The 17,294-nt window shown below is 40.4% G+C and overlaps 1 protein-coding gene across 2 annotated transcripts in view; it reads right to left on the reverse strand.

Annotated features, from left to right (window-relative positions):
* Positions 1-15,283, reverse strand: part of GALNT5 (polypeptide N-acetylgalactosaminyltransferase 5) — a 67,026-nt gene extending 51,743 nt beyond the window's left edge. For both annotated transcript variants that reach the window (XM_050751747.1, XM_050751746.1), the window contains exon 1: positions 13,268-15,283. In XM_050751747.1, the coding sequence (XP_050607704.1) occupies positions 13,268-14,721 (1,454 nt within the window). In that variant the 5' untranslated portion in view covers positions 14,722-15,283. The remainder of the gene's footprint in view (positions 1-13,267) is intronic.
* Positions 15,284-17,294: the final 2,011 nt, after the last annotated feature.

Consider the following 17,294-nt stretch of genomic DNA (forward strand, 5'->3'; position numbering starts at 1 on the left):
TGAGCAAGCATTCTAATTACTAGGTATATATCCAAATGAAAATAAGTTGTTCTACCAAAACAATTCAGCACTGTTCACAATAGCAAAGACATGTAATCAACCTAGGTGCCCCTCAATGGTGGATTGGATAAAGAAAATATGATACATATATACCATGGAATCCTATGAAGCCATAAAAAAGAATAAAATCATTTCCTTAGCAGCAATATGAATGCAGCTGGAGGACATTATCCTTAGCAAATTAACAGAGGACTAGAAAACCAAATATCACATGTTCTCACTTATAAGTGGGAGCTAAGCACTGGGTACTCATAGACATAAAGATGGCAACGATAGGCACTGGGGTCTACTAGAGAGGGTAAGGAAGGAGGGGCAAAGGTTGAATAACTGATTGTTGGGTACTATGCTCAGTACCTGGGTGACAGAATCATTTGTAATCCTAAACCTCAGCAGAACGCATTATACCCCTGTAACAAACCTGCACATGCACTCCCTGAATCTAAAATGTTGAAATTATTTAAAAAAGGAGTAAAACGTAAATGTGGGAAAGGATAGTATTTTGCAGACAATTTTGGGAGAAAACCTAGAAAAGAAAGAAATAGGAGGGTAGATAGGTGGGATACAAGGAAAATTTGTCATCCCTGTTCTCCCTTCCTCTCTTGAGTAGAAATGGACAGAATCATTTTTATGAGCATCAGAGAAGGTACAGATAGAACTAAGAGTTGAAAAAAAATCAGTAATTGATAGGATTATCAATAAAGCAAGGTCTCCTTATGTTAACCCACCTTACAGTGGCAGTTGATGCAATTAACAAGTCTAGTTTCTTTTGGCCACTGTCCATTTTTAAATTTTTTGTCCCATGAGACACTACACTCTCCTAGTTTTCACCCATCACTCACTGGCTTTTCACCTTCAGTTTCCTTCTCAGCTTTCCTATCCTCTTAACAAACACAAGATTCTCAGAGCTGGGTCTGGGGCTTTGTTTTCTTCTATGTATGATATGACTGTATGAGCCCATCATGCCCACAGTTTTAAGTGTGATAATATCTTCCTAGTTTATATCCAGGTCAGCTTTCCCATCTGAATTGCAGATTTACCTTACATCTAAACAACTTTTGAACATCTCCTCTGCATGTCTCACAGGCATCTCACTCATAATGTGTCTGAAACAGAAACCTTAACTTCACCCCACTCAATCCAACCAGCTCCTTTGCATTTCCCTCATAATGGCATCACCATCCTCCTTGCTGCAGAAATATGGATTCTCGTCTAGAATTCACCCTCTTCCTGACTGTAAATATAATCAATCCATCAACTTCTATTCTGTATATTGCCAACAAATATCTCAACTCTAACATCTTTATACCTCCACAGTTGCCTCCCCTGGCTCTTGAGCATCCATTCCCTTTCTCCAGGATTATTGCTGGAGTCCCATAATGGGACACTACTTCCACAGTTTTTCAGATCAACACCACTCTCCTGTCTAAAATCCTCAGTCTATTTCTATGGGACAAAGTGAAAAGGAAAAAAAAAATCCACATTCTTTAGTTTATAGGACCCCTGCTCACCTTTCCAACTGCCTGTCATTCCACTCTCCCCTCACACACTCCACCTTGGCCTTCTTTCAGTTCCTAGAAGAATGCTCCAGCTTTTGTTATTTGCTTAACTTCTAGCATTTTTGCTACCCTTCCCATATCTTCGTGGCTGGCTGCTTCTGTTCATTTAGTTCCTATCTTAAATATTCCCTTCACAGAGATGCCGTCTCTGACTACCCTCTCAAAATTTAGGTATTCTTTTATTATTCCCTATTGCAGTCACCTGTGTTTCTGTCATAGCATTCATTTATCAATCTTATTTCCTTATCTTCTGCATCCAAAATTTTCTGAGGGCAGGACAAATCTGCCTTGCCTACTGCAGTACCACAAGCTTCCAGCACAATTACACAATAAATATTTGATAAATATGTATTGAATGCATGAATGGATGGATGGAGATGAGATGGAGCTTAAATTTAAAGCCAAAATAGTGGAAGAAATATTTCCCTTTGAGATAGAAAGTACAAAATGGTGGTAATGTATACAAATATATTTATGCACATGGGATGAGAAGTTGAAAATAGCCGTAGCTCATACTGGAGGAAAGGTTATCTGTTAATGTAATAAGCTAGGGGCTTGAGGAGAATGGAGAATATTTTAGACATATACTATGGGCAATGGGAGAGAATACTAGCCAGCTAGCTAGGATTTCAGATGGGCAGTGAGCGCTTTTCTGAAACTGGAGATGCCAAAATTTTATGAAATTTCAATATATGATTTGCTCCACCAGTGCCTGCCAGCCTGAGTGTAAGAAGAGATAAAGCAAATTGCTGGATTAATATGAGTCTAAGGGACATCAAAGCACATGAAGTAGAAAGAGAATGGGTAGTGAGGTTTGAGGGGACTGGTGTAAGGTGGTTGAATATTCTGGGATGAGCTCTGGGTCAGGGAAAGAGGAAGTAAAGCTAAGAGAAGTATAATAGCCTGAGTGAAAGGGAGGGTACAGAAGAAAACAGCTACGGCCTATGACTTCCTCTTCTCTAATTTTAGAATATAAATTAATGAGAAATTATTTCACACATTTCACACTTAAATTTTTTTAACGGTATTTGGTGCTGAAAAAAAATCTAATCAATTCTAAAAAGAAAGAGTCAATTACACAAATTCTGCATAAACCAACAAGCCCCGCTGTGAAGTCCTGAGAGTTGCTTTGTGGTTAAAATTTGGTTGATCTTAGAAACATCCAGTGACAAAAGGAATTGTATGAGAAGGAGTTAACTAAGCAGGCTCATGCAAATGACTCTTCCTATATTTTAAATTAGTAGAGTTTTTGTCTTTTTTAGAAGGAAGTTCTAAAAATTGCTAGACAGTCTGAAATTGGAGGTAAGAAAAACTCTCAGAAATTTGACAGATTTGGGGAAGACACCTCTAATCACCAAATATCTAATCCTCCATTCCCCCAATGTGTCATGGTGCCTTAATTTCACCATTAGTACCCTACATGGGTAGATCATGAGGGATTGCACTAGATGCTAATATCCCAACAAATAAGTAGCACCTCTGCCAATTGTTGACAAATTTATATCTTAGATGTGTTTAAAGAATTACAATGAAGAAAATTCTGTGGAAGATTATATAGTACAGATCATATTAGTGCCTGGTAAAAGCAATATTATAGGATGACAGAAAGAGATGCCAGAGATTTCCAATACAAAGTTTCAGGGTGTGCCTTGCTTTGGGGTCACTGACATGTCAAGGCATTCTAACATTTACAGAGGCCTGTTCTCCTGCATTACTAAACAGATTAAACATGTTTCCGGGTATCTAGAAAAACTAGTGTGCTTGTTTCATTCAAAGGAACAGTGGGAAACCCCAGCAAAGTTTTCAGCATTTTAAACTCTTACTCCAGTCTTTCATACTGGAAGGAAGGTTACTTGCTATTGTAATAGGGTAGGGGCTTGAGGCGAATGGAGAATATTCTGGACAGACACTACGTCATCTAGTTGGCATAGGTTGTAAAAACCATTTCAAGTTATCCTACACCAACTTAATTCAAGCAAGTTTCCTTTATTCCAATTTTCCCTTAATTTCTGCCTATATCGTGGGAGGAGGAATTGCTGCTAAAGTCTAATTTGAATGCCAGATATTTCTAGGTTTGTAACTTTTTTGAGGCTAGGAAATCACATTTATATTCTATATGCCTATTTATTAAACAGATTAGGTATTTAGAGTCTACTGGTCCCATGCTATACTTAAAAATTAATCTAATCTGTTTCGTGTGGGGGGAATCTATGCTTAGATTACTGTAGCCAATCCAAGTTCTAAAAACAAATGGGGCCTCTAATGTGGGGAGTTTCACTATCCTACACTTAGCTGACATACTACTGTGGTGGACAGAAAGACCCTGGACTTGAGAAAGATGACGAGGGACTAAGTTTTCTGTTCATTCTAGCATTTATTGGCCCTATGGCCATGGGCAAGTGAGTTAGGCTCCTAGAACCTTAGTTTCCTCACTTTTAGGATGAAGATTACAATGCCTTCATCACAGAACGGTGATGAAGATTTGATGAGATAATGGATGTAAAAATATTTTGTAAGCTTCATGCTGAAAAACTCATGTGAGAACCTATGATTACCCATAATGCAAATACACACATTTTGACGGAGCACATGAAAGGACACAAAGATAGATGTGTACCTGTCCCCCACCCGCTACACCCTTGTTCTGCTCTCTAATCTTTGCACATACCAGAGATTTCGTAAGTTCTGTGAGTACCTGGTTTTCTGCACGTACCAGAGATTTTGTTTTGCACATACCAGAGATTTTGTAAGTTCTGAGGCAAGGTCACAAGACGTGTTTAAGTAAGATAAACTCTTGCTGCCATAAACCTGCTCTCCCGCCTCAAAGTTTGAACCAAAATATCAGAAATGGCGGGAACCAATCATAGTTAGCCAAATCGCCTTGTTCAAACACTAGCCAATCATATATCTGATTTGTATAATAACTCTATGCCCACTTTTCTTAGACTATATAACACTGCTCGGAGCTCAGTGGGGGAGCTCTCCTGCCCGTCTCGTTTCACGAGCGAGGGAGAGTTCCAGGTTCGAACCTGTAATAAAGATCCTTGCTGCTTAGCTTTGACTCTGGACTCTGGTGGTCTTCTTCGGGGAATAAACGGTCTGGGCATAACACACACTGCCCTTTTCTGAGGCAGTCGTCTAATCTGAATCTGTCAAGTGCTCAATCATTTATCGAGAGACCCAGAAAGTGACGTGTCCCACCCTCCTGGCTTCTGTGTGCTGTATGCTGAGCCACTAACCTGATTTGAATGTAGCCTATCAAATAGAGAAGGTTTTAAATCCTAAGATTGAGAGAATGATAACATTCTCTCATTTCTATGAATTTTTCATTTTATTCCGAGACAGTCAAGATGTACTATGTGGGTCAAGTCTCAGGCTTCACAGGTTTGAACAGAAGGTCAAGGAGAATATTTTCTTAACTTCTATTTGCAATTCAACTACTGCCTTGATGTGAGCCTTCAGGGGCCTTCACTCCCCAAGCGCTGGTATCTCAGGAACATCAGGAGGAGAATTGAGCACACAGCTGAAGAGCTCTGCCTGGAATTGTATTCTTTTCTCCCAGACCTTAGAATTGTTTGGGGCCGCTTTCCCTCTCACTGATAAGATGGTACAGCGATATAAAAATTGTACTTTCATGTTTTGTTCTTTCTAGGGTAGACTATCCGTGACATTCAGTCAAAATCACCTGGCTACTGACTCAGAAAATTTAAGTCACACTCATCACTTCTACTCCAAAGTTCTTAGCCAACTGCGGCCGTGGTTGCCGTGGTAAATGTAGAGTCATCAAAGTGACAGGACTCAGGCTTAGAAATATAAGCCACCAGCATCAACATTCACCACTTCAACAATAGTCTATTTTGAGCAGGAAGCTGTCACAGTGAAATTGGGATGGCAGGGAGAAGAGGAGGAGGTGGTGTGATGTGACAGAAATAGTACTAGGTGGGGATGTTCTGTCTTTCCTGCTGTGTATGACCTTGGGCAAGTCATTTTTCTCCTGGAACCTTCTCTGTAACATAAAGGACTAGATTAGATAACTTTCAAATCTTCACCTAGTATTAACATTCTGTGGTTTTCTATGCAACTTTAGCATTTACCTGTAAGTGCTTTCCTTTGGGTCATAAGTCCCCTGAGAAAAGGCAAATTAAATTGTTATTTCTATGGTTTTAAATCCCTTAATGATTTCCCACTGGCCCTTAGAAGAACTTGAACAAGGTCCTGAGTGATCTGGACTCTACTTACTTCTATGGCCTCATTTACATCCTCATTGCTCTCCTGCAACCCATGTCAGATTTCCTCAGTTTCTCAATGGATCATCCTTTTCACTGTTTTCTCCATTTCTCTGACTCTCTACTCTTTCAGGTTGCAGCTCAAACATTTCTGTCTCTCCCAGTTCAGGTTTAGCCTTTTATCTCCTTTTCCCCAATAGTCCCCTGTGTTTCTGCATCACATTTTGCTGTACATGCCTTGAAGTCTATGACCATGCTCTGATGCCATACTGCGCAGTAGCAGTCCTGAGAGCTTTGTTCACTGCAGGGCTGTGTTATGGCCCAGTTTTAAAGAATCACCTTTGCTTAGTGCTGTATAGGAAATGGTTTTCTATATTTTTTTCTCTGATGAGGTACATGTCATGCAAACTTAACTCCCCTCATGCATCTCTTACCCATGTATAAGGAAGAGAGGTGTTTTAATTTCTGCCAAAGTCATATGACTATAAGGAAACAAAGGAAGGAGGAGCTGTCACCTGTGGAAAGAATTAAAAATTGGGAAATTTTCTTTTGAATCCCAAATTTGCTATTAGCTTGCTGGGACAGTGGATAAATCATTTATTCTTTTACAGTCTCACCCTTCTCAACTGTAAAACATATGAAAGTTAATATCTCATAGTGTTGCTATGAGGATTGCTTAGAATACACACACACATGCAAACGTAAGTCTACATGCATACATATATGCATACACACACATCACTGACTGAAACAAAACTAAGCACTTCTTTTGTGTGTGAAGCTGAGCAGTGGAGGGATTCCCCTTTATGCACAGGGCCTTGGCAAGTCAAGGAGAGGTGCAGGTGATGATGGTCACTACATGGGGAGAGTTGCTGGGGGTGGAGAGGGAACCAGACTGGTGCAGTGGAATTATTACTGAGTGAGGAAGAATCAGAAAACTAGAGGTTGGGTCCCAACTTTGGCACTTGTGAGCTGTGAGGCCTTGGGCAAGTTACATTACCATTTGCTCTCTTTCCCCCTCTCATCTGTTAATAAAGAGACGTAACACTTTGCTAATCTGGCATGGCCAGAAGGATCAGATGAAATAATATGCCTGAAGGATAAAGGCCTCAACTGCCCGGCATGGTGCACCGCTCCTGATTGATAGGCAATGAGCAAATATCATGTGCAATGAAATGAACTGCCACTGTCTGAAATATCTGCTGTTACCTGAAACCTCAGCTTCCTCTGTCTCAGTTTTTCTATAGGTAAAGCCGGGATGATGATAGTATCTACCTTGAGGAATTGTTTTAAGGATTAAACGAGAAGGCAAGTTGTGAAGACCTTTGTAAACACTGTTTCCTCACATTGCTGCTTCTCACACTTGTCCATATTATCAACATTTTAGAAGCAAGGCCAACTGAGAAGGTACGTGAGTTTGGTATGATATAGCTGTTTTTCCAGGAGACTCTAAAAAGCTCCTTTCATTTCGAAAGCAAACAGCAAAATACAGCTTCTAAACATTGCTATTTTCTCTGAATTTTCTGAACCTTGAGCAAAAAAGTTGTTTCTCTCTTGAGAAGCTCCGTTCTGATTGGATCAGCCAGAAAAGCCCAATAGGAAGTTATTTTCAGGGCCAAGAGTACCAGGGCAATATTACAGCAAGAGTTTGATATATTATGCTGATGGTTAAATTGGGCCCTGTGTTCAGTATATGAAAAAGTATACTTCTTTCAAATTCCTGCATTTATTAACTACTCTCTCCCAGGAGTGTTTCTAGGGCTTTCACAGTATTTAGGAGGAAAAGTCAGGAATTCGCTTTAACATTTCTCAGTTTTATATTCATTAGGCACCGTTTAGCTGTTTTCTTCTCTTTGAACTAGAGGCAGAATTGTGCTTTCCATTCTTTTCCTCTGATCTTTGTTGTCTTTGTTACTCCCTTTGTTATAAGGAGAGTGGGATAAAGAAAAGTATTTAAAGGCCCAGTTCATTGTCCCTTGGCCATATTTCACCTTCATTATGTTACAGTCTAGTCTGAACCTTTTAACAAGTTTTCCTTTTTATTTCCTGATCTCCTACATGACTTTTGAGTGAAATAGAGCACTGTGCCCTAACACACAAACACATGCATATGTTCACAAATGCACGCACGTGCCCACAAAAATGAACACGTACACACTATTCAAAAGGCACCACTGCATTGCTTTTACCCATAGAGGTGAAAGCAGGAAGTAAATCCTTTTGAATTCATCTTGTGAGGTTTTTTTTTCCTGCCTCCAATTAGTTTCTCAAGGAGATCTCATAGCTTCTCCAATGAATTTTAATTAATATTCTCCAATCGCTATTAGTCACAAAAGCATGTTCGTTTCATCAATTAAGATTTGTATCCCATCTTGGGATAAAATTAAATCCCAAATTTAAATTTAATTTAACTTTAAAGTTTCTTTTTTTCTCTCAGTCTGATAAACTTTTAGAAGCTCAAAGTTTGGGAGGATACCTGATCACTTTATTTTCTCTCTTCTGTATCCTCCTGCTCCTCCCCTTCCTCCTCCAGTAACTCATCAGTTATAGTTTCTGACCCTACTAGGATCAAAATTAAGGTTCCAGAAAGTTTTTCTTTCCCCTCAGTAATTTAGATTGGTTTGTGGCAAATGCATGGTGCTATCTTTTGCTTTTCAAATGTGCCAAAAAAACCTTTCTTTAGCTGTGTAGGAAGGAATCAAATTATTGGTTGACAGTCCTGGCTCTGGGCTAAGAGAATAAAGACCCATTTTAATTGCTTTATTGAGGGGCTTGCCAGAGTTTTGTAGGGAAAGCAAAGCATTAAATTAAGCAATTGAGTAACATTATGAGGACACAGCAGTGGCAGACAAGCACGCCAGAATTCTTATTGTACTTTAAAAACTGAATGCTGGCAGCAAAAATTCCTTTGAGTCATTTTTCTCTAAATTCAGATTCAGGAAGTGCACTCTTAAAATAAGTTCATTTTTGGAGTTCCATCTTAACTATAGCTTCAGGCCAGAAGACAGACTTCTCCAAGTAGAATTGCCCTGCACAGGATCACATTTTAGCAAAACCTGTGTTTACATATGTGTGTGCATGTGTGTGTGTGTGTATGTGTATGTGTATGTGCGTTGATTGTTGCTGACAGAAACAAACTTCAATCATTAGGAGCAAGAACTGAAAAGATTAGCTTTTAATTAAAAAAAGATTAAATATGGAACTTTAACTGTCAAAAAAGCATTTTATTTCAAGCAAATTTTATAGGCAAAATTTCTAGGCAACAATGAAGTTGTATTTTACATGCTGACATAAAACATTCTTGTAAATAAAATAGGCTTTCCTCTCTTGAAAGCCAAAACATTAAAATTAAGAACCAAAACAATAACAAAAATATAAAATAAGGAATAAACATGAATTAATGAATAGATCATAGCGTTAAACAGAATGTGTTTGCCTTAAATCAGATTTTAATATATTCCATATATTCATAATGAAAAATTAAGAAGTCATTAATAATTTATAAATAGACTTGTTGCAGGTTTCATTTGAATTGCTACCTTTTGATTATTTTCAAGGTAGTATCAATGTTCAAAAATCATTTCAGAGAAACAAATTCAGAGAAACAAATTTTAAATTCATACTGTGTAAACCTGTTGCTTCTGAATGCACAGCACTGTGATCAGTGCTAAAGGAGTACAAAATAAAGCTAAAGACAGAGTTTCCTTCAGAAGCTTATAATTTCACTAAGGAGACAAAACAGACGCAGTAAAGAGTGTTTCAGTAACTAGGATGCCTGTGTACACTAAGAGTAATTGCAATTTAGAGGTCACAGCGACCTCATGGTCCAGGTGGAGGGAAGCCACAGTTGAATTTTGAGTAATGTTGGATTAGAATGTGTGCAAGAGAATGGTGAGGATGGAGGGAGGTTGTGGGAAGGGACCAGTGAATGTAAACTTCAGTGGATGGTTACAACCATAATGGGTGGAGAAGAGCAAAGAGATTAGCTTTTCTCATGCTGAGGGCCCAGCTTGGAGAAAATGTCATGTGCGGGGTGCTATTGCTATACCACCAAGGGGAGAAACATGGGCAGACAGAAAAGGACAGTGTGAGTAACCCTGAGAACAGAAAGGAGTTCTTGTGCTTTAGAAAAGAGGTATGAAATTGCATCTTAACATTTTAGCAATGGTCCTTTGGGACTCAAGAGAAAAAGGAGGAAAGAGTAGGTTTGGAAAAGAGAATCTGATTTTAGAACTAGAGTAAGAGAAGTTGTCCTGGAAATCCCTGCCTGTCTCCTCTGCTTTGGTTGTTGTTGTTGTTTTCTGCGACAAGGTCTTATTCTGTCACCTAGGCTATTGTGCAGTGGCACAATCTTGGTTCACTGCAACCTCGACCTCTCAGGCTCAAGTGATCCTCCCACCTCAGCCTCCTGAGTGGCTGAGACTACAGGCATGCACCACCACCCATGGGTAATTTTTAAACTTTTTGTAGTGATGAGGTCTCACTATATTGCCCAGGCTGATCTCAAACTCCTGGGCTCAAGGGATTCTCCAACCGTGCCTCCCAAAGTGCTGAGATTAGAGGTGTGAGCCACCATGCCTGTCCTCTACTTCTTAATGGTAACCTCAACCTAGCACATCAGCTAATTCATCTTTAAATGATGTTAACTACTGACTAGTTATTATCTTCACTGGGGGAAGTTGAATTTAAATGATTATACCAAATCTGTGTGTGTGGTTTTTGTTGTTGTTGTTGTTGTTGTTTTTTACATTTTTTGGTGCATTCTGTATTCAATGAGCAGTAGTGATATGCCAGTTATGTGTTAATTCATCTATAACAGTGGATTTTGGGGAAATGAATAGGCCAATAAGGAAGATATTCTCCAAAACTCTCAAAATTTAAAGGTTGCAGTAGGATGCTACTTCAGCTAATTTTAAGCTAGCCCTCTTGTGTTCTTATAGTTGTTTCTCTCTCTCTTTCACACACACATACTCATTTTCTTATTCTGTTTTGTAACAATTTCCCCTTATGCTGACTTTGAAAACTTATCATCTTAAAAAATCTTATTGCGTGCGTTCCTGTAAGCAGCTACCTCAAACACATTTTGAGCAAGGCTGAAAATAAATAAATCCAAAGTAAAAAAAGAAAAAAAAAAAAAAAAAAAACCACTCCAAATCTTGCCAACCTGATGAATCAAATGTTTTTTGATCGTATTTTCTTTAACCTTTATCTGCATGAATACATAATTTACACATATTTATAGTCAAGGTGTTTGGATAAAAGAATAAAAAATGATTTATCCTCTTTCAAAGAAGAGGGCTACAAAAGGACTGAAAAATACTTTGGGAGGCCCCAGGTCCAGGATCCCTGGTGGTAGACTCCTGAGTGGAGCGTAGCATCCGCCAGGCAGCTTGAGAACACGCCTATATTTAGCCAAGGTGGGTTATGTGATAAGAGGGAGGAGGCCTGGCCACATGCTCTCTGACTCATCCTCTCAAGCACACGTGTCAGTTTTTCCTACAGTTGGGACAACCTCCTTCAGAAGACAGAGGACAGAGCCTGACTATAACTTTCCTGGGCTGCAATGCTTACCTTCTACAGACCAAAGTATAGAAACTAAAAAGCACTGGGAGCCACTGAGCCTTCAGTGAGCCCCACTGGTGATAACATTGTTATTACTTGCTTTGGGCACCCTCACCCCGCCACACATGTGCCTTTTCTCTGGTTTGGAACTGGAGCTTGTGCTTCTGTGCAGTGTCTAATTCCTCCCCAGACTCCCTAGCAGCCTGCTGGGTCAATAAGGGCATGTTAAAATGAAACTCCTTTAACAGCTACTTCATTTCCCTGCACTTTCTGTTCAAAGCTGGCAAGTGTAATCCTGTGATACACAGGACTTTAGATTAGAGCTGGGCCAACATAATTTTTAGGATCCTTTTTGAGGGGAGATTGGCAAGAGATGGAGAAGAATGCAGCATAATTTTGAGCATGAATTTTAATCATTTATCTACAATGACTAGCTTTGTGACCACAGGCAATCTAGCATCCCAGGGCCTCAGTTTCCTCATCTTTGAGTATGTCTGTGTTCTCCTCAAGGCTGTGATTATCACCAGGGTGAGAAGCGTGAATGGCACAGTGCTTGACCTAAGCAGTGCATGGCTGATAGCCATTTGCTGACGGCTAAGAGATGGAAAATGACCTGGTTGTAGCGACGTCACAATGTAGAGACTCTTCTTTCTAATATGGATAAAGCTTCCCCTGTATCTGCCTTCCTCCTAGTAACACCGACTAAAGTGTAATGCTGACTACCTAGATCACAAAGAAGAATTTTCTACAGAAGCCACAAGGCCATTGTTTACATGCCACGTGTGCTAAGTCTCAATCTTGACATTCCCCAATCCGACTTCCTGGCAAATATTGTTTGACTCAGGGAACTGAGTTAACAGATATTGAAATACGGCTATTGAGTACTTTCACTTATCAGTGGGCCAAGAAAAAAAAATGCCAGGAACATAATTATATTTGAATCAGATTAAATATCTATATGCTTTGATCCACATCTGGTGATACAGGAATTTAACTTTTTGAAGGACTGGTTCCTGAAGGTCCACTGGGCAGCTTTAGAACTGCATTACTTTGAGAAAGTGTTGTAACTTCTGAGCGCCCTTGCCAGCTTGTTAATTTGAACCATAATGCCAGCCTCCTCCTTTCCAGGGCTCATAAGGAGTTCATCTATATGTATGCAGGTTCTTTGTGAATAGTGAATGTCTACAAATAGAAGTGATTATTATTATGCTTTTTATACCTCCTGTAGGTGTTTGCTGGTATGGACTGATTGACTTTTTCCAACATTATTATTCCTATGTAACTGATCTCCTGAAATGTCTACCATCTCCATCTATAAAAGACATTAAATTTTAGGGAGTAAAGTCACTTCTTCTCTTGCTATCCTGGTTATCATTACTCATGATTAGGCAGAATTCTGCTGGCTGAGATATGATTCCAGGGAGGCCTAGAAGAGTCCTTCTGTGTGCTTCTTTCCCAAATATATTCCTGACAAACTTGCTAATAATGAAAAGCTCCAAAATTGGGAATTCACTTCCTTGTCACCATTCTAATGGAATTACACTTTAAGCTCTACCATTTATATATACGTTATTATGAACTGAGTTCATCTAATCATTTTAACAGGTTTTCAACAGAGAGAAGGAAATTGAACATGAGCTAATGGTGGGGACCAAAGTCTCAGAGAATGAGAACTCTGCAACTGCTGATATGAGAATTTTTTCTCTGTGTAGTTGGTGAAATATTTGAATGATATCCAATGATTAATGTTTCTTTAATTCTCTAGGTGACAAAAAACCACACGGAATTATCTAGCAATAAATTCTCTCTATATAAGAACCAAAGCACTTGGGGTTGAGGAAAGAGAAGAGAAATAGGTCTTACCCAGCAGGTCTGGTGTCTTCAATGGCTCTATCCACTGGGATCAAATCGCTAAGGTAGACATTGAAGTTCCCTTCTTTCCATCTTCTTTCTGCCTCCTTCTCCTTTCCATGGGGGACAACTACAGGACGCCCAAACTGCCCTGGAGCTTTGGGGTCCCTTGGAGAAAGCGTCACATCAATTCTTAACACCTGGTGCATTCCACTGTCTTCAGGTAAAAGGGCTTTTGTATGACTCTGGTTGTATTCTGTAAAGGGGGCTTTGGCAGTTATGTTGATTTTTGCCGGCTTTAGCCCTCCAGCTAAAGCATGGTTAGTTTGGGACAGTGGTACTCTATGTGGAGCAAGAGAAGAGAAAGACATTTCACTTCTATTCCTGGAAATGTGTTTACCTTGGCTTTTACCCAATACTTTAGGAAATACAGTTTTGGTTTTAGAATTGGAGACCTCCTTGGGGTCTGCCTTTTGCTCTTCTTCTTTGGTTATAATCACAACATGGCTTTCAGAGAAATTGAGTTTCTTCCCATGAGCCCCTCTAGCTCCATCGTCCTTTGACAGACTTCCCAAATGTGTCTCATTAATAGATTGCTTCCTTAAGCGATTTGAATTGACAATGAACTTAAGAAAAGGAAGACTCGTATTGGCCTTGTGTTTATTTGCATTGACTTCTTTGCTCTGAGACTTAGTTTTGTTTAAGGCCATGACTTCCCCAGACTTCGGCTCTGCTGTGCTGGCAGGGTGTGCCCTCTCTTTTGCTACTGCCTGTGATCGCTTCTTTGGTCTGTCAGTACTAAGACTGATGGTCACATTCAAGTCCCTTTCAGCTGCTAGTTTTGATGTGTCACTGCTGGGACTATGACTCTTCAGGGGCTCCTGTTTTAAACTGACACGTCCCATGTGTGCTGATATTTTGACTAATGGAGTTCCTTTTGCTGCTATGAATGAGGTTTTTGGAGCCCCCTGAGCTGTCATTTGCTTTGGTGTCCCCTGGTGAGAGGAGGCTTCAGGGTTGGTGCCTCTCCCTTCTGTCTTCTGCTTGTGAGGAGGCACAGGGAGGGTCTGCAGATGTGCAGGATGCCACAACGGTACAACCTTGCCCCTTCCCAGGGCATTCTGCATTTTTCTTTCCCTCTGGGTTTGGTCCAAGTCCACCTCAACCTTGAGCACACTCTCCTCAGTTTTTCTAAAGTTCTCTTTGCCCCGTGCCCCTTTCCCATGTCCCTTTAGGGGAGGTTTCATCTCTTTTATGCTGCTGTAAAAAATTTTCACTTGGTCTGGCTGAACTCTGAATCCTATCCGCTCCCTCCTCACAATGTCTTCCTTGATGACCCGAGTGTTGATCTCATTGAATGAGAGGCGGAGAGCTGCCATGTCAAAGAGCAGCCAGATGACAGAAGCTACAAAGATAAATGCCAAGACTCGCCCACTTCCTCGGAAAAACTTTCGGATCCTGTTCATGGTACAAAGCTTTCCCTAGCAGCCTGCCCTCCCTTAGCCTGCTTACCTTGAGTGGAGAGGGAGTTGAAGTAGCAGCAGCAGCAGCAGCAGCAGCAGCAGCAGCAGCAGCAGCAGCAGCAGAGTTGCCAGAAAGTGACCCCCTCCCCTGAACACAGCAGGAAGCAGCAGTCCAAGGGGAAAGCTCAGCTCCTACCGCTTGTCAGTCTCTGCCTGCGTGGCATTTCATAGCAGAGCATCTGTGCCTGCTTGGCTGGCCCTAGCTAAGTTCTGGTAAACACTGGCCTTAGGTTACTCCAGGAAAAGTTGATTCCAGCCACCGAACAGTTCAACGTATTACTTGTCTTGTCTCCGGGAGCCCATGTCCACCTTCCTACAAGCCCAAGAAAAGGTGGGGGCCAGATTGAGGCTGCTGTTTCTCTCCTCCCCGTTCTCCGTCTGCACGCTGTAACTCAACACCACTTCTCATAAGGAAAACATTTCATGCCATTACCCAGAAAACTTCATTCAGCTCTCACCTTCTGTGTTATGTGAGAGCGTGTGTGTTTTAAGGGCAATTAAAGAGAAAAAAAAGCTATCTAACTTGGAGGGCATGTGTTCCTGGTTTGTAACCCCACCTACCCCACTCCTGCTCTTTAACCCTGTTGTACCCAGGTGCCAATGCTCTGCCTGAGGAATTTATCACTGAAGTTAATATTTCAGCTTTAAGACACAACAGCTTAAAGAAGGGGCCCAGTATATCCTCACTTCCAGAGATGCATATGTTTAGTGATTTAGACCATTCCTTCAGGGGGTTTCAATGTATTTCTTTATAAGCCAACTATTGTTTTTTCACTAATCCATCTGTTTTTATTATTCCATTCAATTAAGAATAAACTTAATTTGTCATATTGCTATAAAAGTTTCTGAACACTTTGTTATGGTCTGAATGTTTATGTCCACCCCAAATTCATGCGTTGAAACCTAGTCATAAATGTGATAGGGCTTCTGAAGATGATGTGATTATAAGGATAGAGTCCTGATGAATGGGATCAGCACCCTTACAAAAGAGGCCCTATGGCCTTGCCATTCCACAATGTGAGGACATAATGAGAAGGTGCCATCTATGAACCAGGAAATGGGCCTTCACTACTCAACAAATCTGCTGGTGGCTTGATTTCTGACTGCCCAGTCTCCAGAATGTGAGAAATGAATTTCTGTTGTTTATGAGTCACTTAATCTGTGTTATTTTTCTAGAGTAGCCTGAAGAGATTAAGACACACTTACTCTCAGTTTCAGTACTTATCTCGTCATGAACCAGCTAGAAACAGTTTGAGCCACACCAGGACTTGGACTAGATTTTGAGTGATGCTGGTTGACTGGTAGGGTAGTGGCTCCCCCACAGGCTTTTCATTAGAACCACTTGAAAGAAGATTCCCCCAAACTAAGATCAATTGATGAGAGAGGAGGCAGAGATGATAGTTGGGTTGATATTTTTTATATATATATATATATGTGTGTGTGTGTGTGTATATATATATGTGTGTGTGTGTGTGTGTGTGTGTGTGTATATATATATATATATATATATTTTTTTTTTTTTTTTTACAGAGCTTCCCAGGTCTTTCAAATGTGCAGCTAAAGTTGAGAAACACTGGTCTAGAAAAAAAGTCTCATTTTTTTTTTTTTTTTTTTTTTTTTTTTTTTTGGTTTTTGAACATTGCCCATGAGACATTTAATTTTAGGTGTCTACTTGACTGGGCTAAGGAATACCCAGAGAACCAGTAAAGCATTATTTTTAGGTATATCTGTGAGGGTGTTTCCAGAAGAGATTGGCATTTGACTCAGTGCACTGAGCAGAGAGGAGATGCCCTCACCCAATGTGGGCAGGCACCACTAATTGGTTGAGGGCCCAGATAGAATAAAAGGCAGGGGAAAGGTGGGTTCTTTCTCTCTTAGTGAGCTGGGACATCTTTCTTCTTCTACTTTTGGACAAGAACTGCCCCCACAACTCCTACATCCTCCACCAGGTTCTCAGGCCTTTGGCTTCAGACTGAGAGTGATGTTATTGGCTTCCTTGGTTCACAGGCCTTTGAACTCGGAATCTGCCATGTTACTGGCTTTCTTGGTTCTCCAGCTTGCAGGTGGCCTGGCCTGAGGTTTCTCAGCCTCCATAACCATGTGAGTCAATTCCTCTAATAAGCTGCTGCTCATTTATCCATCTCTATGAATCCTATTGGTTCTGTTTCTCCAAAAAATCCTGGCCAGTACAGTCTACAACTTGTGTAACATTCCTTCCCTGACAAAGTGCAGTCTAATAAAAACTGTGCATTTCCATAACAACCAAATCAGCATGTACATTTTGACATTGCCAAATAGAGTCCGTTTGACTCTATGGACATTGTCCATAGAGTTTGAGAAGCACTGCTCAGGACCACTGTCCATCTCTCTGAGGAACTCTGAGTGATTTGTAGACAATACTGCCATTCATTACTCTAGTGTGGGGCGGGTCTAGCTTCCATGCTTTGAGGTAAACTTAGGTTTCCAATGACTTGAGAGGGGAAGGAGAGATTCCAAATTCTTTATACATATGCATT

This window comes from Macaca thibetana, chromosome 12 (genome assembly GCF_024542745.1).
Source record: "Macaca thibetana thibetana isolate TM-01 chromosome 12, ASM2454274v1, whole genome shotgun sequence".
Lineage (NCBI taxonomy): Eukaryota > Metazoa > Chordata > Mammalia > Primates > Cercopithecidae > Macaca > Macaca thibetana.